The sequence below is a fragment of the Notechis scutatus genome, chromosome 4 (assembly GCF_049901735.1).
Source record: "Notechis scutatus isolate UNSWTSFEM ecotype Mainland chromosome 4, rNotScu1.2, whole genome shotgun sequence".
NCBI lineage: Eukaryota > Metazoa > Chordata > Lepidosauria > Squamata > Elapidae > Notechis > Notechis scutatus.
In genome coordinates this window covers 133,318,401-133,342,652 of record NC_142012.1, presented here as the reverse complement: position 1 = coordinate 133,342,652, position 24,252 = coordinate 133,318,401, and the positions used below count along the sequence as shown (strand labels likewise).

The 24,252-nt window shown below is 35.2% G+C and overlaps 1 protein-coding gene across 1 annotated transcript in view; it reads right to left on the bottom strand.

The window, feature by feature from the left end:
• The window catches only part of CLSTN2 (calsyntenin 2), a 267,779-nt gene extending 243,906 nt beyond the window's left edge, over nt 1-23,873 (bottom strand). Inside the window, exon 1 of the mRNA XM_087965006.1 lies at nt 23,693-23,873. Coding sequence (XP_087821132.1) covers nt 23,693-23,756 — 64 coding nt within the window. The 5' untranslated portion in view covers nt 23,757-23,873. The remainder of the gene's footprint in view (nt 1-23,692) is intronic.
• Between the last annotated feature and the right edge of the window lie 379 nt (nt 23,874-24,252).

Below are 24,252 nucleotides of genomic sequence, written 5' to 3'. Positions count from 1 at the left end.
CTATCCATATCTACCAGCTTTCTCACATCTTAAAATTTCTTCAACCATTTTCCACTTTCAGAAAACATTTTGCCTACATATACCATTTCATATACTTATTCTACTCATTCATACTTCAGTTATGGTTCACTTGATTTTCCCTACAAAACATACTTACCTTAATATTTTATACACTGATTTACCGGTTGACGAATCTGATATATCACGCATTGAACAGTTAAATTCCAGTGCTACCTTTGACAGACAAAATTCAGGCCCTAACATGCCTGACACTAACTGAAAAACTGAATGACAGGATTAAAGGAAAAGTCGCTTTCCTGTGAGACAAAAGAAAAAAATGCAATAGAGAGGCAAAGGCCAGCTAAACAACATCTTCCTATTAAGAAAAACTGGTAATTGGAGCTAAAGCTTTATAAGATCACAGCCTGGCAGAGTTGTAGAGTTTCCTGATGGATAATATAGGAGACTGAGGCTGCCTAAAAGATTTATATTGTAGCAGGACATCTATGTCTGACAGCCATTCTTGGTACTGAGAATCTCTTCCCTCTTTTCTGTAGAGCCTTGAACTTCTAGACTGGCATGTGTTTAATGCTTTAGAGCCAAGATGACAGATTTCCTCATTAAATTCTGAAATCTGCTTCTGTCTGACCTCTGCAACACTCATAAAAGAGTATAAACCTATTTATGGTTTTACAACTAAACTCAACTATGGAATGATTGATTTACAACGGAACTGTTTATAAATCAGTTTATCTTCTTAAACTGTGGAACTTTTATCATGTAACTGAATTAAAATTTGCTGCAAATCATTCTGGTTCTCAACCAGAAACATGGCATTGGCTACAAACACAAGTACATGTACATTTTTGTGATCAGTCAGTACATTTCTATGTCATGATAAACTCCTTACACTTTTCTGCATAAATCAATTAAACAAGCGTATAAATGTCAGACGTATGCACTCAATGTGGAACTTCCATTGGTTAAGTAGTGCATTTATTCCCATACATTCTATAAAACTATCATATATTCCTCTTCTTGCATTCAGTAACTTCAGCTCCAGACTTCTTCAAAATAATTCAGTACCATTTACTTTATCATACGCTTTTTCTAATCCAAGAGTCATACAATTACTCCTTTTATAACTTTATCACATTCACATATTTTTCAACAATCTGATAAAATGCAAAGATTTGGCCTGCACTTTCTCTGCCAAAATAAACCACACAGTGTTTTCCAAATTTTGTTTGTTCACTTCTTGGACCTTTTTGATCAGAATTTTGCAACAATGTTCTCAGGCACATTTGACATAGCAAATCTCCATATGGTTCACATGATGATGATTTATTACTTTTTACCAAAAATTGGTGTTTATTTCTGTTACCAGCAAAAAAACTGGAATTATTAAAGAACGTATTTCAGGTTTCTATTCAAATTTTATATTTAACGATCCAGGGAGAACCTACATCCTGCCTGGATGAATATAGAAGCCTTGTGGTAATCAGGTGGCCATTTTGAAGACTCCTCGTGGCTGGTGGCCATTATAAATACAACAGTTGGCCATTTTGAAGACTCAGGTGGCCATTTTGATCAGGCTTCTTCTTCGGCTTCCCAGTAGGAAGAAAAATCTTTCTATTGAAGTCCTTTTGGGCAGAAGAAAAGTGGTGGTTGTGTGGGGATAGAGAAGATTTCCCCTGAAGATACTTCATAAATCCCTTCGTGTGCTCTCCTCCTGCCACAGGACTTCCAGCCCAGATTTGGCCTTGCTGCTCCACGATGGCTGAAGCCCCAAGGGAAAGCAAAGCTTCTAAAGTGTCCAAGCCTCAAAAGGTGGCTCCTGCTGCTTCCACCAAAGGGAAGCAGCCTTTTAAGAAGGCATCAAGGGCAGAGGAGAAGCATGCTTCCAGGCATCATCAAGCCATCGAGAAGCACATAGCCAAGGTGCATCAGACCTCTTCTTGTGTAACGTCTGCACGCCCCTCTTCTCTGGCTGCACACAGTGAAGTGGATTTGGAGGAGCCTGGACCTTCTTCCAGACCTGATTTCCAAACTTGGTCCCCTAATGCATCCAGGAGAGGCACATCACCAATTACTTCTGAAGGCGACAGTCATGCTGAGGATCTTCAGGGAGATAAGGCACCTTGGCAGGAGCATGGGCACAGTAAACAGGGGGTGGAACCCCATTTCCCTTCTATTTCATCGGCAGCCTGCCACACTGACCCTTCTGATCTGGATGTCCCAATGAATCTACAACTCCTGATAGACAAGTCAATCAGGAAGGGCATCTCAGAAGGTTTACAGAGAGCAACCTGTCATTCTTTGGCTGCCTCTGATTTGTCAGAGAGAGATCCAGGGGTCATGAAACTCTTTTGTCAGAACGAGGCTCCTTTGTCCAGGGACCAGTTTCTGAGTTGGTAGAAGACTTCGTTCCTGCTGCCTCAGTGGCTCCATCGTTGGTGGGGGAACCTGATCGGCCAGAATCTGATATGTCAGCGGATGAAGGCCCTTCACAGGAAGTTCCAGTGTTTATTGGTTGTTTTAAACATGTTCTGTTTAGTCCCTTGTTGTTCAAGGCTAGAAACACCACCAATTTGAAAAATGCAGATGAGGAGGCCCCGACCACTCTTCCCCGAGGAGTCAGATGTGCTGTTCGACGAGCCTGAAGTCAGGAAGGAGGTGGTTCCTTCGCCTAAGCTGTTCCTGAAGGTAATCAAGAAGCAGCTTGAAGCTCCTGCCACGGGGCCCAATCCTTTGGCCTCTGATCGCAGGTTCTTCAACATGGGGCCTGAACTTACCAAGACCCTTCAGGTTGATGCTCCGGTCGCAGCTTTGACCTCCTCATCTGCCCCTTCAGACCCAGAGGAAGTCCTTAAGACAGAAGAAAAGTGAGTGGAACAGTCGCTGCAGTGGTCCCATTTGGCCACTGCCTGGGCTGTCAAAGCTTCTACAGTGGCTTCTTTCTTTACGAGAACCTCGCTCAAATGGCTGAAGCAGTTGTGGGAGGGGATTCCCCCATCGGATGTCCAAGCCCACCAGGACATCAACAAGATCATGGCGGCATGTATGTCCCATCCTGACCTGTCGATGCCTTACAAGGGAAAATGGGCGTTGTTTACCTGAATGCCACTTTTCCTTGTAGGCGAAACAGGTCAGACCCACCCTGGGGTTGGTTCCTTCCTGTGACCATGGGGGAGGGGGTCCTGTTAACTTTCTTGTTTTCTTTTTCCTTCATTAAAGGCAATCCGGTCTGTCACACTGACATCGCAGAAACTGGGGAGGAGTCACCCAGAGTGGGCAGAGCTAGGCTAATAAGCCTTTTGCACAGACTCAGTCCTAAGCAGATAAGTACTACCCATCCTGACCTGTCTTGCCTACAAGGAAAAGTGGCATTCAGGTAAACAACACCCAATTTTTGAAGACAAGCTGTTCCACTGATTGTTCTGTCAGAAAATTTCTCTTTATTTCTAGATTGGTTCTCTCCTTGATTAGTTTCCATCCATAGCAATCCATTTGTGGGGATTGTGGCATTTAACTGAAAAAAGGATTTAATTGCATCAAATTGCTAATCATCGCTCTGAGTACTATAGATACAAGATAGCATTGTTTACTATGAAATAGTGTCATAATTATTGCAAGAAGATTTAAAAATTTAAAATTTACTTCTGGAGGAAAATAAGAATAAACACCCCTATTTATTTTCTTCAGATTTCCCTGAACTTCTTGGAGAAATTCTATTCATTTATCTGAGTTGCTAGAGAAGTGGTACACCTAACCCTTTTCCCAGCTGCTTGTTCCATTTCCCCACCATTATGCTTGTAATTTAAAAGCTTTTTCTCAGTGAGTAGTTTGGCAATCTTGTGAATGTATATGCTAAACCCAATGCCTGAGAAATGGTATGTATTCAAACACAGATGCTCACTGGCATTTAGACAACCAGGAAGACTACAATGTTGTGTCAGATGGCTATTTGCAACATTAACTATATAGTACTAAAAATAAGAGATCAGCATTCCATTTTTAATATTCATCAGAATAATAGGTGAGGAAGATCATCCTCTCCGCACATACATACAAACAACAACTTGGTAATGTTCCTACATATAAACAAACACAGTAACACTATTTCCAATAGGTAATATTAAAAAAGTATTTTACATTCAAATAATACATTTATAAACCCATAACAACTTATGAAATCTATATGAAATCAGACCCCCATCAATTGAAACAACCAGTTCCTTGGTGACAAATAAGGATATTCATAAAAAATAATATCATGTAATAAATGTCAAATTAAGAATATTTCCTATAATATTTTTGGAGGAAAGCAAGGCATTGCAAACCATTGAATGAGGTCATAAATGAAGAATCCTTCTAGATCTGATACTTACGCTTTGATCAAACACTTCTATTGGTATAGCTATTCAGGATAGATAGGCCCACTAAATGCTAACTAGCAAAGACCAACATTCTGTATTTAACTAAGGGTATGGATAAAGTAGTATTCTATAAAGAAGGGTTTAAATATATAAAACCTATAAATGGTAGGTAGAAAAACAAGAGAGAACAAGTGAATATTTACACATTTGAATTTATCAAGAATGCATTTCTATACAAACAATATCCAAAGCATAATGCAATAGATATTTAACGTTTAAAAGTCAGTATCACATTATACTTTTCTTATTAAATTGATAGCAAACCAAGGGTTCTTTTATGATTTTGTTTTTTATTAGATCATTATAAATATTCGAATCAACAAAAATCCAATTATCTACACAAATTATATATGTTCAAGATTTTCATCCTTTGCTTTGCATCTTTCGGCTGTCATAAGTAATGGAGGGAGGAGGGGGGACATAGTTATGGGAAGCGAGCTGGAAGTTTTACAAAAAAGAACTGTATAAGTTTGGGGGGAAGTTTCTTGCTTATGTTTCTTTCCTATGCTATGTGCAAGCGCTGCTCTTTATCAAAATATGTCAAGGTCAACGGACAGAGGCCTCATCACTTCCTGGAGATGCCCACATGATGTTATATACAACTTTTTATTGGATGGACAGTTTGAACTATTGTGGGTGGGAATGTTGCCATCACTTTGTATATGTGATTTACGCGCTCATTTTCCAGATTCAGAATTCCTTTGATGCTACCACTTGATTTCCAGTAAAAGATATATTTTCTCTAATTAATGGAGTCTAAGTATTTCTTTCTTGGATTTTGAATAGAGCACCAGCTGACAATATATAGGGCAGCAGCAATAGATTTCTATATATTTTGCTTTTGGTCATCAGGTGTTTTGTGGAACTACTCAACCAAGAGCTGGCTCATTATAAAGCAAAGTGCAGCATAACATCTTATTCCCTTGAGGAAAAACTAATCAAAACCATACTTTAAAAAAGCAGGCGATCTTTATGATGCTAATTAAAATTGATTTGCCAAATTCAGGAGCATAGTTTGGGAGAATGAACTTTTCATCCTTTTATTTAGTCTATCTTCCCTCTGAAAGTATTTAACTCTAGTTAGATAAAACCAGAGAAATGAACTGTCAGAACAAGTCATTGACATTTGATTAATGTTCACTGTTCCATTAAATTGTGGAAATGTTAGCATTTAGGCCATCTTTTCATTTATCATTTAAATGAACTGTTAAATGATGTTAATATGTTTTTTTAAAATCTCAATGTATTTTTTAAAATATTAGAGCATTTGAATCTATTATCAATTAATATAAAATACATCACTTTCAATACATTGTTGATCTTTTACTGAAAAAAATGGATCTTTGGACATCACTTGGTTGACATTTACTTCAACTTGTTTGCAAACAAGGTGTTCATCCACCAGAATGAACTATAAACTAAATCCCTTAGAATCCCTTAAAATTATTTTTGTAACTTCTAAAAAGCAGTTCCTGTTTATATTGCTCATATATTCATAACTTAGTGAAAAGACAGAATTCCAAAACAGAATGGAAAGCCATTATTAATTTTGCTTAATTGTGTCTTATCTTAATGTTTGAATAGTTCCAGAAAATAAAATTCACAAATTCTAGTTTGTTTTAACCATGTCTTTTTATGTATAAACTGCTATAAAATTTGTTTATTTTTTTGTTTATTCTGATGTTCAAGTCACATATTGTGACTTAGCAATGCAGCCAAAACAATTTGGCTTAATGTTATAAGTGAATAAAGCATTTTTCATTGATGCTATATCCTAACCCTAATTCTAAACAGGAAAGAAAACAAATGTCTGAAAGAATGACATGAAATCAATGAAGGCTGATCGTTCAATGTGATGCCATGTAGATATATAGCAGGGAACTAGAAATTTTGTATGATTCAGTCTTGGAGATCTTGGGAACACCTAGGTAGAAAAGACTAAATTATTATCTGTGAAGGAATACAAAACCAATATTCAGAAAATAATGAGTGAACCATTAACAGGGAACTTGCAGAAGAAATTATAGAGTGCTAAACAAAGTCAGAGACACTCAATATAATCCTACCTTCATTTTCTTTGGTATTAGATGAGATAGTCAACTCTTGCAGTTTTTTAACATTTTGTTCAACTGTTACCCTATAAGAATAAACAACATTCCTGGAACTTTTCTATAAATTTGCCCATTTCTATTTTCTCATAAGAAATCATTGGACCTTGATTGCTAAATTTTGAATATGGTGACAGACATTCAAGGTAATCGCTTTTCTATAGAACAAATTTCTGACACACAATGACAGCACCAACATCAGATGGATACGAGGGACCCTACACTATGCTATGATGCAGCTAACATAAGAATAGGATTATAACAACTATGAGCAACTGCAAAAATTGCTGTACTGTCCTCTCTCCAGGAAACATTGTCCTTTCTCTTGGAAGTCTCTTAGAGAAGTTGGGGTGGGGTGAGGGGCTGACAGCAGACATTTCCCTCAGATCAAACCAAGACTGACTTTGTGCTTTATCTGCTGAAAGGAAAAGCACCACTATGCACTTATTGAGGACAATGATATAATGCCAGATAATTATCAGAACTTCATGCAAAGATTTAGAGCTTATTTGGATGATTCAGCCAAGAAACACTAAATTCATGGCTACCTATTTGATTTCCAGCTGTATGCATTGGAATGGTCTTGCCCTGACTGGTAAGTTTTGCAGAAGGAGTTAAATAAACTGAAGGATGAACTAGCAAGACAAAGCACATAATATAAGGAATAAGTGTTTTAGCACTGCATATTAATTGATGGAGGATAATCAATTAATATTACTAAAAAACAAATCCATATATCATACATTCATTTTTCTGGGTGCTTCGTGCCAAAATTTTATTAGAGGCTTCCAAATAACATTAGTTAATCAATGTCTTTTCTCTAATTAGTGCTGTCAGTTTCATCATTTCATCCTGTTCTGTCAATTTCAGTAATTAGCCTTCCATTGTAGATATTAATGGATCTATCCACCACTGAACATATAAGAACATCACTGCTGTTAACATAGCTAAAAACACAATACCATGCTAATTTTCCAAAATTTTATCCATCAATCCATTTTCAACACATATTTGAAGTTTGTTTAAACATTTTTGTGGTCTTTCTGGTGATATCTTCTATAAATAATGTTATAAAGATTCTCTTTAAAATTATAACATAGTAAAAATTTTAACCCCAAATGTTTTCCCATTGCTCCATTTGCATATTATATCCCCAAGTTTTATCATCAAAAAATGTTCAAATTGTTTACCTTCTATTTTAAATCTCAGGACTTTATACATTTTAGTAATAAGATGTTCAACGTTAATACAGAGCTCAATTTCAAATGTAATTCTATCATGTTGAAAACTGTAAATTTCTTTCAATAAATCTCAAATTAGATTCAAGCACTGAATCCAAATCTGTCTATACTGATTTGGCTATACTACATAGAAAGGATGCTAATGGAAGATGCAGACACATTTATGATTCTTTTGGTATTCCACCTCTGGGCTGCAAAAATCCAGGAAACAACTAGATAGCAATTACAAGTTATCTGTATTTCATTGCTCCTATCTAGTGGTCTTTTGAATTTTTACAGCTCAGATGTAAAGGTTTAGTCTTTCCTAAAGGAGTAGCTTGCAGTGGGACTATATTTTAGAAGGCAATAATGGATCAAATACACAGTGATTCAATAGTTATTTAGCATCCAAAAAAAATCTTACAAACCAAGATATTAATGATTTTATAACTTAAAAACATGTGATTTTCAATACTAGCATTTAACATAAGCAATCTCACCACAACATGAACTTTCCTCATCTGCCTTAAAAATATTCATAAGTAAAGCATTTTTATGTAGAGGTAAGATATTGAACATTACTAAATTCTCATTATTCCACCGAATTGTCAAGGGAGGATCAATTGTCTTCCATCGACTTGAAAGATTGCTCTGAAATCCATATAAGGATACCATACAAATGATACTGTAATTAAAGAATTTTAAATGAACCAGGCAGCAAAGTCAACACCTTAAAGTATATCTACTTCTTGAAACAAGTTTCAAGTTTTAGTAGGTGCAAAAAATAAATATGTGTGGCATCATTTATAAAGCACTGGTTGATATTCTGACCCCATTCATTTTTTTGGAATGTGGCCCCCAATATCTTATTCAAAGGATATTTGTGACTTTTAGCACAAAAAGATTGTAACTCATGCCTACCTTAAATTAACACATCTCTGTACAAAGGTTAAGCTGAAATCATCATTCAAAATTCATTTTATTAGACCATGCCTGCAAGTTACTATTGTTTTTCCCCCCCTGAATTAATTACGTGAAAAATCTCAAATAAGCAAGGAATATTTAAAGAATGAGAAAAACCATAACTGGATAGAATCCAAAAGAGAGAACAGATAGACTTAAGCACATGTGTAGTTTTAAGCAATTGTGAAGTGCGTTATAAATTTATAACCTTTGTCAGGCATTACTAAACAATGAGTTGAATTCAAAATTATTAATCTTTTTGGTACATGATATACGTACAGCATTAGGCAAACCAGTAAAAAAATTACTAGAATTTATCAATGATATAATGGAAGAATAATGGTAATATCCCAAATTATATCCAAAATTTACTATAAAAATGAATGTGATAATAGTGCTCTAGAAACATGAAAGATATAAACAGTACTAAAAAATACTTTCTTTTAATATATGTGGCCTGTATACTAACCAAAATCTTTCCTATCTTGTTTTTCTATTGAAATTCATAAAACCTGCAGGATTCACACTATGAATCTATTCATGCAGCCCTGTGTTTATTGTAATAGATTAGCTATCTAGCATTAAACCATTGTCATAGCAGGTGGCAGAATCTAATCAACCTGATCTCAAAAAGATAAAATATGTACTTAGTGCTTGGATAGGAGACAAAGATCCAGGGCTGTAGGCTAAACTAGAAAGTAAAGATAAAGAAAACAAAAATACAAAAGAAGGCAATTACAAAACCATTTCCATATTATTACTAAGAAAAAAACATGGATATGTTCATGCAGCCATAAGGAGTCGAACTTGACTCAATGGAAGCTCTGACAGCACCAATAAGTCAACAGAAATTCTACATTAAACTAGTGTGTCTCAGTATTGCTTTTATTCATTTGATTGATTTCTTACAGTCAGGAGCTTGAGGTGTTCCATCTTCCTACCTGTGAGATAGGCTGGGCTGAGAAAAAATAACTGGACTAAAGTCAGCCAGTAACCTGCTATAGTGAAGGGTATACTAAACCTGGATCTTCCTACTTCTAAATCCAATGTAGTATCATCCCAAATAAATTCAATCAAGTAAATTACAGTGGCCAATTGGGAGATAAGAGGTGGTAGTAGAGTGTTTTCTTCCATAATGATAGTCCTAGGGAAAATTCATGAAAGACATTCTAATGTGGCATTAAACATATGCTGTGAATGTGCTTAAATCTGAGACTGAAAGCAAGATGAAAATCAGGATATATTTAGGATTAATGTACAAGCATCGTGAAGAGCAGGAAGTTAGAAAATATGGAGTTGCTAAGAAGGATATATGGATATGTATTACCACACTAAGAACCAAGGAACAGTCCTAAAGGGTAGGCAAGGTCCTTTTTTCTAAGGAAGTATAACTAGTACAACAAGAAGGACCTACTCTGAGGTGGCCTGTCCCTGTAGAACATCATGCCTGCAGAAATAAGATTGGCACCTGCTTTGACACTCTTTCACAAGGCCGTGATTATCTGATTTTATATTCTTGCAAATGTTTTCATTTTACAATTCAGTCCATTCTGAAACTTTTTATAGTTCATATTTAATGGAAAGTCACCTACAGGATAGAGAAATCTGACTTTCTTCTTTGAGGCTTTGTACTGTAATTTGATTTGTGCACAATCTAACCTACAGACAGATTAAAACTCTATTCTAAGCCAAATACAAGCATGTAATACAATAGTTTAGTTACTACATGTAAAGCCATTTCATTAGTTTAAAAAAAGGAGTAGGAGCAACTCAAGACAAAGAACAGGGATAAAATCTGCGAAACCACAGCAGCAGTTTCTTTACTTTATGATCCATTGCAATGTCCAGACATTCTTTGATGATGTATTTGATGATGTATCAAGCAAGCAATGGGATCAATGAAATGTGGTAAAATGAGATTATAGCACCAGAACAATGCTAGCATAAGAAAAATACCATAACTGAATTTCCCCGCACAGTGTCAAAACCAGATTATTTGAACTACAAGTCATGTGATTACATTAATTAGGCTAAGCATATCAACTACTTTAATTAAGTATAAGTTATCATACTGTCCAAGTATAAAAAATTCATTCAGTATCTTTAGTACTTGAAAACAATACAATATGCTGCAAATGTGAAATATCTTTTATTTAATTTTTAAAAGCATTGCTCTTTTAAAGTTATGAAACTGAAAGAGGAAATTTACCAAAAAGGATAAAATATCTGGATTGCAATGTAACCTTTTAAAGAAGACAAGATTGAGACGAAATTCCTTTCGATAAATCAAAGTTTTATATCTGAATATGAATTATTTTTCATAATGTTATTCCTTGAAAGCAAATCATGTTAAAAACTACCTTTTCTAATACGATTTCTGTAAGCATGCCACATAACTTTAATAGATATAATATCTAAATACATTAGATTACAAACAAGTTCTCTGTCAGCATGAACTGCTGTGCCTGCTTTTCCTTTGCATGAAACACAATGTCCATCTCAGCAGAAATAATTTGCTGATCCTAAATGACTGCTCAAAAAAACAATGAAGAAAAAGAATTTATAGACATAACTTTGAAAAGAGAATGAGAGCAAACAAAATCTTTGCTGAGGAAAGTCAATAGTGATTATATAAAAGGAAACTGTCACTAAATAATTAAAGTTCTTTTGAGCATGTCGCCAATGTGTAGACAAAAAATTAGCAAGCTATAGCATAATTCCCTTGTAAGAAAGCCTGAGGAGTTTCCTGAAAAATCTCACTGCCTACAAATGAGGAACATAAAGAACCCTTACAACAGATGATTTCATTATACAAAATAATTTCATCAGTTTTTAGCACCAAACATAGCAGAAAACAGCCACTGTGTTTATGCCAGGTTTCGCAGACTTCATACAAAGCTTATTTGCAAAAGTTACATACAAAACATGTCATTTGAGAAACTAATATACCAAAAAGCTTCTATTATGTAAGGTATCAAACAAAGAGATTACTAGTAGTGATATGTGTGAGGTTTATATATGAAGACTTTATCAAAATTCCAAGAGGAGAACGGAAATAAATTGAGAAGCTACACAGGCAACGTAGCAGAGGACCAGTGGTGGGATTCAAAAATTTATACTACTGGTTCTGTGGGCGTGGCTTGGTGGGCATGGTATGGCTTGGTGGGCGTGGCTTAGTTAGCATGGCAGGGGAAGGATACTGCAAAATCTCATTCCCTCCCCACCCCACTAACCTGCTTTCCAGCTCCATTCTCCTATGCAGGGTAACAAAAGAAGACCCAGCCAATCATCTCGGACTCAAGAGGCACAGAATAGATGGGGGTGGGGCCAGTCAGAGGTGGTATTTGCCAGATCTCCGAACTACTAAAAATTTCCACTACCGGTTCTCCAGAACTGGTCAGAACCTACTGAATACCACCTCTGCAGGGGACATGCATAACTGACAAGTCTGAATGCTATCCCTTTTCTTTATAGATTTGCAGACCAGTTATTACTACAGGAGCACCATCACTACTAAAAATGGTCCATACAAATGTCTTCTTTTAGACTTTCCTAAGGCAGCAGCACATGAAAAAAATATAATAAGTATGTAGTCCTCCAGAGCACATAAACAAAGAGATAAGGCCAAAAGTAACAGCTGCAGAATCAAAGTAAAATTAAGGTGACCTAAATTGGTATAGCAAACAAAAACTACAGTTACAGTAGTTTCAATAACAAATGTGTTTTAAATATCACTATTTTAATAACAGGGCAGTATAGCGCATTGGTCTTTTGGATCACCTAGAACAGGGGTGTCAAAATCGAGGCCCGCAGACTGGATCCGGCCCGCTGGGCGCTTAAATCTGGCCTGCAGGGTTGGCCTGGAAATAGCAAAGGACCGGCCCACGGTGCCTCTGGAAGCCAAAATGAAGTTCAGTGAGAGGGGAATAACATACGGATTCCTCCTACAAATACCTAGTCAACAGCCCACATATTCATCATTATGAAGTAAGCCATATGAGTATTTATGGATGATAAATAGAACATATTCTATATAAAATTTATATAATTGCTTCATACTATTCTAATAGGTGTTTGTTTGCAAAATTCAAGATCAATTCCTTATTTGCAGGAGTCCGAAGAAGAAAACAATAGCCATATGCCCCCAATACAGCTTTCATTCACTACCTTTTAGCAATTAAAAAGTATGATTCCAGTTACAGCTTCTCCAGACTCTTCAGTATATTAGGCTGAACAAATCAAATTAAGCTTGTTCAAGATTAAAGTCATGAGATAATATTGAATAAAATATTATTCGCAATTAATTGGAAAGTTGTTAAGATTAAATATGCTTGCTTGCTTTCCATGCATTACAAATTTTTCTCCCCAAGAAGTCCTTCATGCTGATGCCACATGGTATCTGCTCTAGCAGGCTTCTTACATATTCCATTCTCATTTACCTATGGCACTATTATTCCAAAGAGGGTAACTGTTAAAATGCAGTCATATTTTCTCTACCACACATAATGTATTAATTCCTCCACTTCAGAATTCTGTGCCTTGTTTCATTTATTTCACCCACAACACAGAACAGTTGCAGGATTGCTTATGATACTGTACTTTAATTAGAAATATAAAAAATATGTCTGTTAAATGTCAAATGCTAAAATTGCTTCCTTGTATCATTAGACAGCGGGATATAACTATTATTTACTGGCAAATCTTATAATGCATTCTTCTTCCAGACTCAGAAATTCAAGTGCTGAATCATTCTCTTACTGGTATATATCATTTCTTCGTGGCTCCTGTCAAGGTTTCTCATTCCCATTTTTAAAGAAAAAAAATCTTTAAAATGAATATAAATGCTTGCATGCCAAGCAGCTTGAAAGGAAGCCTTTCCCATCCATGGAGTTCCTGATCATGTTTGGCCTGCACATGCTTTCTCTAAATGAGTAACATAGTTTTTAGCCCTTAATCTAAATCAGAATCTTTCTAAAAAAAACACACACACAAGATGATGTTGCTTAATTTAAGGCTACAATTATATGTACCACAGAAATATCAGCATTAATACATACAATTCTGGTTGTGTATTAATTTTTTAACAGTGAAATAATTATGGCTCACTCTTCTCTACTGCATACATTGTAGTTTATTATTTAGAAACTGTCAGTGTGTCCATACTGATATTTAAATCTTTCTGCATCAGTGTTAAAAGCATCTTGAATGTTACTTTTGTATTTCAAGAGCCAGCACAGCATTCTTCTGTCTATCAAACTAAGATTTCATCAGTTATCTATGAATTCTAGATACATTACCTAATTGACATGAAACTTATCATCCTGCAGAGAATTTCATCAAATACTGATTTATATTCAGTCAAAAATTTACTGTTTTCTTGTCTATAAGCGAGGTCAAATTAATGATATATCCAAATATCCAATTTTTAGTAGATGGATGTTATAGTTTACTGATACCAATCAGGATGATCATAAATAAATATATGGATTCCAGTGCTGCATTCATTAACCATGTTCATATTTAAATTCTGTTTTTTAATTTGCCTTAATATATATCATCAATGTAATAATAATGCATCATTATGCTAATTTAAAATTTTACAGCTCTCAGTAATGTTTAAATACAATAAAGTTAAATCTAATTTATCCATACCATATGTTAATTGTTGGTTATGGGACTCAATGGTATGTATGATCTATCTGCCTGTCAGGCAGCCATAGGCAGACAACCATTCATTTATTGAATTACAACAGAACTAAAAAAAAGGACTTATGATCATTTTTCACTCTTATAACCACTGCAGCATCTCTGTGATCATGTGATCAAAATTCAGATGCTTGGCAACTTGCATGTTTTTATGACAGTTTCAATGTCCTGGGGTCATGTGACCACCTTTTGTAACCTTCTGACAAGCAAAGTCAATGGGGGAGGCAAATCCACTTAAGAACCGTGCTACTAACTTAACAACTGGAATTATTCATTTAACAACTGTGGCAAGAAAGATCATGAAATGAGGCAAAAATCATGTAACTGTCTTGCTTAGCAATTGAAATTTTGGCTCAATTGTGGTTGTAAGTCAAGGACTGTGCTAATTTAAAATACTAGGTGTTCTTTGCATGTGCACCAACTTGTTCTTAAGATGGCTACATTAGTAATAGCACAAAGATAGGGATTCTTGGTTTTATATATCACAGACATAGCTCCTCCATTAGCAAGAGAGCTGATCATAACATTCCCTTCATTACAATGCAATCTTGGGTGGATTGTACATTAAAGTATTGAATAAAACAAAGTAAAAGACTCTTCAATGCCTTCTAAAAACAATGAAAAGTGAACAAAATGGACTAATACTAGGATTATTTCATATAATAAACTTTGCCAATTATAACCTAAGCTGGCTATTAGGATTTCATATATCAAGTATCTTATAAACATGTGTTTTTGTTTGCTTTTTTAAAAAAGTGTATTGAACACAGCAATTATTCATTAGGAGAAAAGTATTTTTTAAAAGATCCTATCACTGCACTTCTATTTGCTGCTGCCAACTATTTTATGTGGCATTCGGGGTACAGTTCTATTAAAGTTATTTTTATTGTTACTAAACTGAATAAAAATCCAAACACTGTTTTCATATGAGTAACAAAAATATAAATTATTAAATATTTTTAAACGATAACTGCTACTATTTATTTCCTGATGCTTACATGCTGGTCTACTTCAACAGGATATATTTAAAAATAAAAACTTGAACTATGCTTAAACTCCAAATGTACAAATACAATAGAAATGCAGACATTCTAAATTCCTTGCAAATATTGTATATATATAAAATGACTGCTGTATAGGACTCAAGTTATATTTGTTACAGATGATTTCCAGTCACAAATCAGAAGTATTTATAAATCTGATCCAGGGATGGATTTAGATTACCATATCCAACAGAAGCCATGATCTTCATTCTGTCACCCCAACCCATCCCCAAAGTCTGTAAATAGTTTTCCAGGCAAAGGTCATTTATCTAAAAGCAGTAGAGCTAAGAGCATCTGCTCTCTAATGAGGTTTCTAAAAATTTAGATATATGTATGTATAAACAGCCAGACACCTGTTGAGTTTAAACCGAAAAAACAATTCTAATTCAAATGATGAGTAAAAAAATGGGGTAAGATCTCTCTCACACACACACGCGCGCACACACACAAACAAACAAACAAACAATGAGGATAGGACAAGACTGGTGGTAGGAAAAATGTTTATACCAGATTAAAGTTGTAAATTGGGCTCGGTTTTAAACCTATCTTTAATTTGGAATTAATTCACAAGTTTTCTGATGTTGACTATATTATATCCCTAGAAGAAAGAAAATCAAGATCTACATAGTTATTTCTGTACTAAAGTTTTGTTCTTGTCTTCACTAGTTTTATGGACCATTTAAATAATACAGATCTCCATAAATAGTGCATCATGTCATACTGCAGAATTTTTACATGTTGATTCACAGTAATGAATTAGATGATATTAACAAATTTACTTCCTTTTTGGAAGAATTAGAATGGTATGTTGCCATTCAAATTCAGTTGCTACAAATATCTTAACCATGTCTTGTTTAAAACTCATCTCTAAATAAGATGCTATTCAGCTGTCCCATAAATAGCACTGGCTTCTACCCTATATTTAACTCCAGCAGTATTTCTGAAAAGGACAATAAATCAACCTTTTCAGCAAGCTATCTTAACTTTTTCTACCTATCTCTTGAAGCCATGGATGTTCTCTATACAATTCTGCAGGCACAAACTTTGCTCTGTATTTTCTAAGTTTCAAAAAGTTTGCTTACAATGTATGATTAAGTAAATAAATAATTGCAATGGCCATTCCATATAGTACCTTTTTAAAACACAAAATTATCCAGTGTAAAGGGTCTATTTATACTGTATTTTATACTTGCTGACATACTGTTACAAACTGTCACACCATTTGTATTTCTTAACAGAACTTATTTCAGTCACTATACAGCATGCAAATACAGAGACTGAAATAACGATTTTGTGTATACCCTATGCTCAAAACAATTTTACATTTTCTAAAGCTCAGGACAAAATAGGGCATATCTTTTTGTTTTGTGCCCATGTGTTTGTGTGTTTTGAACTGAGGCTATTGAAATCTGAAATATATATTATCCAATAAAATTTCAGACACAAATTTATCCTTGTTGCCATTGGCTGGATTTAGGTGAGAACAGTGGGTAACACATTTAAGTATATAGTAAGAGACTGAGAGAACAATTATGGATATAAGAACACTGACATAATCTAGTACCTAAGATTTTCATAAGAAATTAAAATTATTGGTAACATTAAAATCAAATGGTTTTAATATAAAGGTTTCCCTGTGTATATTATGTTTTTTTATACAATTTAAGTTGAAATTTCTGAGTATGAAGATTTTTAGGACAGTGCAAAAATATGAAATATTAAGAATTATTTGATTAATAAATGAAAGTATGATGTATTAAGAACCTTCAGTCAATCAGATATGTGTATTTTTCCTATTATGTTGTTTGTTGTGTTTTGGAAATGATTCCCTGGCAAACCTTTCTGAAGGCTGGATGTTAATGAGCAGTCAGTATGGACTATCATCCCATTTTATTTTTGAATCAATATAATAACAAAATTAAGGGACCAAGAGGCTTTTTCAAATCCCCATTGTTGGGAAACCTGAAACATTTTAAATGTTGCCTCCTGGGTACATTTGAATGCTCCAACAGGAAGTTCCAAGTACAAATAAAACCTTTTTTCCCAATTTTCCATCTCCCTAAATTAAAAGTATTTTTGTTTTTTGACCTTAAGAGAGAACCTCATTATAGTGATGATTTTTAAGAAGCATTGCAGAATCCGGAGTTGATCCTTCCTTTTTCAGCAACCAGGGGAAAAAAAGACAAGTGATAAGCATGACAACACTGACTCCCAAGGCAGAAATTAACATAAATAGGAGAAAAAACTAAACTTAGAGCATATTAAAATATGCATTAAGTTATATACTGAAAATTAATTTTGACAGCTATACATTGTTAAAATCACTATTATAGGATGTTTTTGATTATGTCATATCTGCTTAAATATAAATATAAAGCAGCTCTGGTTGTCCGAAGTAGTCTTTCATCCGAATGATTTTACTCAGCATTCTTGAACAGCCAAAATTTATGAGATGCTAATACTCAACTGAGCAGCACTTTTAACATATTTTATAAATGAAATTGAGTTCAGGTAAGCATTAAAGTGGATTTGTTTGCTGTAACTATCTGATCCATTTCAAGGGTCTTTTTAGGTGGATCCAGGCTGAATTGCTACAGAAATCTACCAAACCAATGTGATGTGAAAATAAAGCTCTGTCTAAAAGTCTGTGGAAAGAGAATAGTTGCAGTGTCTAAGGGTCTTAACTAGAACATCCATATTCACAAAATTACATAGTTCTCCTCTTCCCCTTTCTATCCTCTTCTAGTTCATCAGTGTTCTTACAATGTTAGACTGGGCTAAAATAGTAGTCTAATGCATTTAGTTCTCTATGTAATGTTGATTTCATTATGAACCAGCAATTAATTAAAAAATCCAGAGATTGATCTCTAATCTAATCTTCTGATCTACAATAACATAGCCTGAAGTCAATATTTTGCTAAGGGAAATATACATAGATTAAATTACCTTTGTTTCAATACTAAAGTTACTGTTTTAAAAATGCATAATTTTAAACTGCATCATGTTTTACAGTTTTACCAGAAAAAAAAATTGCCAATCAAGTTTGTTACTAAAGCTTATTTTATGAGGATCGCACTATCTATGACTACCCTAAGTAAATACACACACAACACAAACATGACCAAGTGCTATAGTGATTAAGAATCTGGATTAGGAGTTATAAATCTCCCTTGGGCACAGAAGCTGGCTGATGGTTTGTAAACCAGCAATTCTTCCTCAGCACTAGACCGAGAAGTTGAAAAACACCTGCCTACTAACCTCCTTTAGATCAGTATGATAGATAACAGAAATGTAACTTTTAGTTAAAAGATTTTAATCCTGAAATGGGGTGATGAATGTTGAAGTGAGTATGTGTATTGTATGCATAAACAGTAAAGGCAAACACAAGTTAAAATAATAAACAACAATTAAGCCACCTTGGAGGCTGACACATTGTATCAATACAATACAAAGTATCAGTTCAGCATTGTATCGGTTGTTCTCCATTGTTCAGTGATTTCTAGAAGCTTTCTTGCACCATAATTCAAAACAGAAAACAGGATTCATATCACAAGGTCACACATCTCTGGCATATCTATTGTACTGTATATAAAAAGTATGTGCAGGAAAATAATTGTATATGTGCAGGAACAAAAGGGTCAGGAACATAATTTTTCTGGAATATGTATGTATGTATGTATGTATGTATGTATGTATGTATGTATGTATGTATATCTTCTAAGATAGAAAACACAGGTAATCCCTGACTTACATACATTAATTTAATGACCATTTCAAAGTTACAACAACTGAAAAAAGTGACTGGTCCTCATAGCATCTCCACAGTCACTTGACTTAAATTTTGATACTTGACAACCAGCATATGTTTATGACAGTTGCAGTGTCATCCCAGGATCATGTGATCACCATTTGTGAGCTCTACCCCAGCCAGCTTCTGGAAAGAAAAGTTAATGGGCAAAACTGGATTCACTTACTGTTCATGTCATTCACTTAACAACTGTAGTGATTCACTTAACTGGACAAAAAAAAAGGTTGTAAAAATAGGCATGACTCATTTAATACTTTGCTTAGCAACAGAAATTCTGGTCTCAGTTGTGGTTCTATGTCAAGGACTACAATTACACTGGCATAACATAATATATTGTTTGATTACAGTGCAATACCAAGTAACAAAAAATAGAGAAGAAGCGACATAAAGAGCTATAATTGCTCCCTATATATTAGCAAGATTATTTAGTGTTCAGTTCTGATATTCAATGGATTTACAAATCATGTTAAAAATCGTCTCACAAAAGATCCAAACTCATCAAGCGTTGCTTTCTTAAGGTTTTTTTTTTTAATGAATACTGTATAAAACTGTTTGCAAACTTTGTTCATTGAGGTTGTATGTCAAGGACTACAATCACACGGGCATAAGACAATATATTGTTTGATTACAGTGCAATACCAAGTAACAAAAAATAGAAAAGAAGCCAGATAAAGGACTATAATTGCTTTCTGTATACTTTATTAACAAGATTGTTCATTAGATTTATAAGTCATGTTAAAAATCCTCTCTCAAACCAGCCAAACTAATCAAGCATTGCTTTCTTAAGATTATTATTTTTTAAATGAACACTGTATAAAACTGTTTGCAAACTTTGTTCATTGATGGTACCAATTGTGTCTATTAACCTAATGAAATTATTTGAAATATTCCTTAACTAATGTTGTTGTAAATATATTATTGATTACATTACCAATATCTGTTATTATTTTAATATTCTATTTCTCAGTATCATCAAATGTAACAGTTAGCAACATCAATCATAATTTTAGAGAATCTCAACTGCACATTTCAGTCATTCTAATGTCAATAATGTTTTGCATATAAATTATGGGACATAAGAAAATGGAGGAGCAGAACACAGACATCTTCTAGCTAATTGTATTGTACTGATTGGAATATTTATCCCATTACTCAAGATCTTAAATTTATATATTAATTTACAATGTATTAGAACTTATGAACAATCTTTTAAAATAAAAAAGTAAAATTACAGTAGATGTTTTGCAGCATTGATACTGTAGATTTTCTCAAAACGAAGATACCTACTAAACTCAATGCCCGTAAGTGGCATTTCCTATATTTCTAACATTACAGGAAAAGATTAGATTCAAATGATAAAATGTGATGTGAAGCACATACAGGCATGTGCATGACATCTGATGGGAGTAAATTAAACCAAATGCATTTCTTTTCAGGACTGAACATCAGCTGCGCAATGTAGCACATAAACCCAGGAAAAGATGTATCAGTAGTTTCTTTAAGACATTCCCAACAATAGCTATATGCATGTCCCATATCATATTTAAGATCTCAAATCTAAAACTCTGCAGTGTCCTACTAAAGAACATGAAACATTCAACTTAAAGGACATATTATATTAAAATAAAAGGCAAAAAGATTAATGAGATCTAAAGAAAAAACAGGTGACTGAAGTAGATATATTACAACTTAATTTTCTCAACAATTGCTACCTTGATTATAAATCTTTGCATATAATAGCATTATTTTATCAATGTATACAGTTTTTTTTTTTAAATAGGTAGCCTCAGATTTGGCATATCATATGTGCTTATCATGGTATTTTATATTGGTGCAACAATTCCTGAAATTCACTGTCAGAATGTTGAAGACATTCTTTTCATTTTTATTTCTTCTCTAAATAATGTGAAACAACCACGGAGCTTGGGATTATGGTTTTAAGGCTTTCTAGTTCACTGCAACTCACTACTCATAGGTCTTATTTCAGAAGAATTACTAAGAAGCTGAAGTATAATGCCTATTTGATGTTCATCTAAGGATGTATGATGTCTTCTTTTACATTAAACTATTTCCTTGTGAAATAATGCATCCTAATACAAAATCACTCACTTTTCAACTATATACAAATACAACAAAAGCAACAGGAGATAGAGATCATGCTAGTGCAGAACCTTGTATTAAAATAACCAATATCAAAAAAGATTTTAAAACTTAATTGAATTTCCTATTTTTATAGGGTTTTTTTCTAAAAAACCTTTTTATATCAAATATTGAATGTAAAATTGTTGAAGTCAGAAGTTGCACTCTGCAGCCCCCCTGTGGTAAAGCAGAATTTGGAACTCTTGATACAATTCAGATGTACCAGGGGTTAAATGGTTGTAACACTTTTCAAATGCCTACAAACTAAATTCAAGAATTTGCCACAGAAACTCAATGGAATGGGGTTTTAATGTAATTAGTACATTTCAACATATCCCCACCACAAGCATTGTTTATGCTCAGCTCAAACTCCCTACAAATTACATAAAGTTTAACTAATAGTAAATCAGACTGACTGAAATATTTGATTTAATTTTAAATATTTTGGTTTTTTTAGTCTGCAAAACTTTTTTTTAGTTTTTTGCAAATGTAACCTCTAGATGCAGATAAACTTTGTTTTTCAAAACCCAACAATTTATTTCACACAAGAAAATATCTTCAAATCAATTGTGCTTTTTCTATTTTTGCTTATCTGAGAACAGTAGATGTAACTCAGCAGTTACTGGTAGTCCTCGATTTGCAACAGTTCATTTAGTGACTGTTCAAAGTTACAATGGCACTGAAAAAAAATGACTTGTTTTTCACACTCACAACCATGCAGTGTCCCCGTGATCAAAATTCAGACGCTTGTCCACTGATTCATATTTATGATGGTTATAGTATCCCAGGTTCATGTGATCACCTATTGCGATCTTCTGACAAGCAAAGTCAACGGGGAAGACAGATTCACTTAACAACTGGGTTACTAATTTAACTGCAGTGATTCAGTTAAAACTTTGGCAAGAAAGGTTGTAAAATGGAGCAAAATTCACTTAACAACCATCTCACTTAACATAGAAATTTTAGGATCAATTGTGGTTGTAAATTGAGGACAACCTGTACTTCATAGCAAAAATGCAAGAAAACTAGAGAAAATGCTGTCAAATAACAGCTATGAATCAAAGCAGTTCACAGACATCAAGATGATTTGTAATTCTCCAAAGCAAATTTGGTAGTATTAAAAGCAGAAAACAGTAATGTACAACTTCCAAATAAAATCTATGAATAGCTTCATCATCATAAAGGGAATACATATTTCATCATATAGGGAATACAGGAAGTATCTAGGGATTATCCAAAGAGCTTTATGCTGCAGAAACTAGGACTCTTTTCTCAATCCAATACATTCGGAAAAATGGCTTTTTTTAAAGGAAGAGGTATCAAAACTTCCACAAAATATCTCAAGGGGTTTTACCCTGAATTAGAAACAATGAAGTACCAAACTGAACAATCCCTGCAAATAAAGAAATGCATTTATTTGCTAGAACATTTAAACAAACACCAAGAAATATTTTAAACTTCGCCTATGCAACAAGTTATATATTTAAGTAAAAATCTTCAGGTCTTCCTTTCGGAAAAAGCCACAGGGCTTGTAATATTATCCAGCCAATACGGTATTCGGTATAAATTAACCTCTACAAGGCGAACAACCATTTTACTCCTAGTTTAATTGTTGTCTTCAATCTTCTCAGGACGCAAATGCACAACCACCGGAAGCCAAGTCATCGGTTGAAACAAGAAGCGAGCATCCCTCGGTGCATCGGGCTCGAAGATGAGTCGCCTTCCAGATGCTTAATCTTCCCAGGCGCTAAATAGCGAGCCAAGCGCGGCAGTGCAGCACGCAAACCTAATTCACCTCTAAAACTCCACCCGCCTCCCTCACGACACCTCAAACTTTCAGGGGCTCCCAAAACCTCCAGGACTGAGGCAGGTCGAAGAAGTCCCTTTTCCCCTTTTCTCTCCCCGACCTGAAAAGCTTCTCCATCGCCACAGCAGGAACGAAAAGCCAGAAATCTTTTTCCCAGTTCTAAGGAGCGCGCAGAAGACTCCTTCAAAACAATTTTGGGGGGGAGACCCCAAAAACTAGCTCGCCTGGTTAAAAACCCTACAACCGTGCGACATTATACAGCAGCGAGAACGCCCAAGGCAGGCAGACATAACAACTACGCCCCCCCGCTACCACCCCCCGCCCCCGGCGTCGCCGCCTTTAGTGACTGGAAGAGTTGTCCCCGCGGCTCTCGCGCAAATGCAAACGAGGCGGCGCCCCTTACACCTGCGTAGCTTCCCCTGCTTTTCCCCTTAAAAAAAAAAAAAAAACTTCACCTACCTTTGGTGGCGAGGAGGCTGGCGACCCCCAAAAAGAGCAGCGCCCACTCTCGGCATTGTTTCATCCTCTCCGCGCTCCCCGAGCAACAAGAACGTGCCTTATTTTCGGGGGACTATTTCCGCAGCAGCAACAGCAGCCGTCCTTCAGAAGCGGCTCGGAGATGCGCTCCCTTAACCCGTTCGAGGCTGGAGACAGCGGAAAGAGCCAAGAGCCAAAAGCAGCCAGAAGAGCTGTGGCGGCGTCTGCAATTATTATGATTACTGCTACTACTGCGGCTGCCGCTGCTGCTCAGTCATTCGCAGGCTGTGCTGCCAGGACCGGAGCAGCTCTCCAGCTTTCACCGCGGGACTGCTGCAACGTCACTGGGAGGAGAGGCGTGAATATTCATGAGGAAGGAGAGGCGGGAGGGGAAATAGACGCTCCGTTGGAAGGAAGCGCAGGCAGCCGGTCTGTTTCCTTTCGAAGCGCGCGGAAATTGTGCGGTCCGCTTTAGGCACGCGTCCTTGTCCGAAGGCGCCCGCCTAAAGGGAGGCCGATTGGATTTCTGAAGCTGTGTCTCC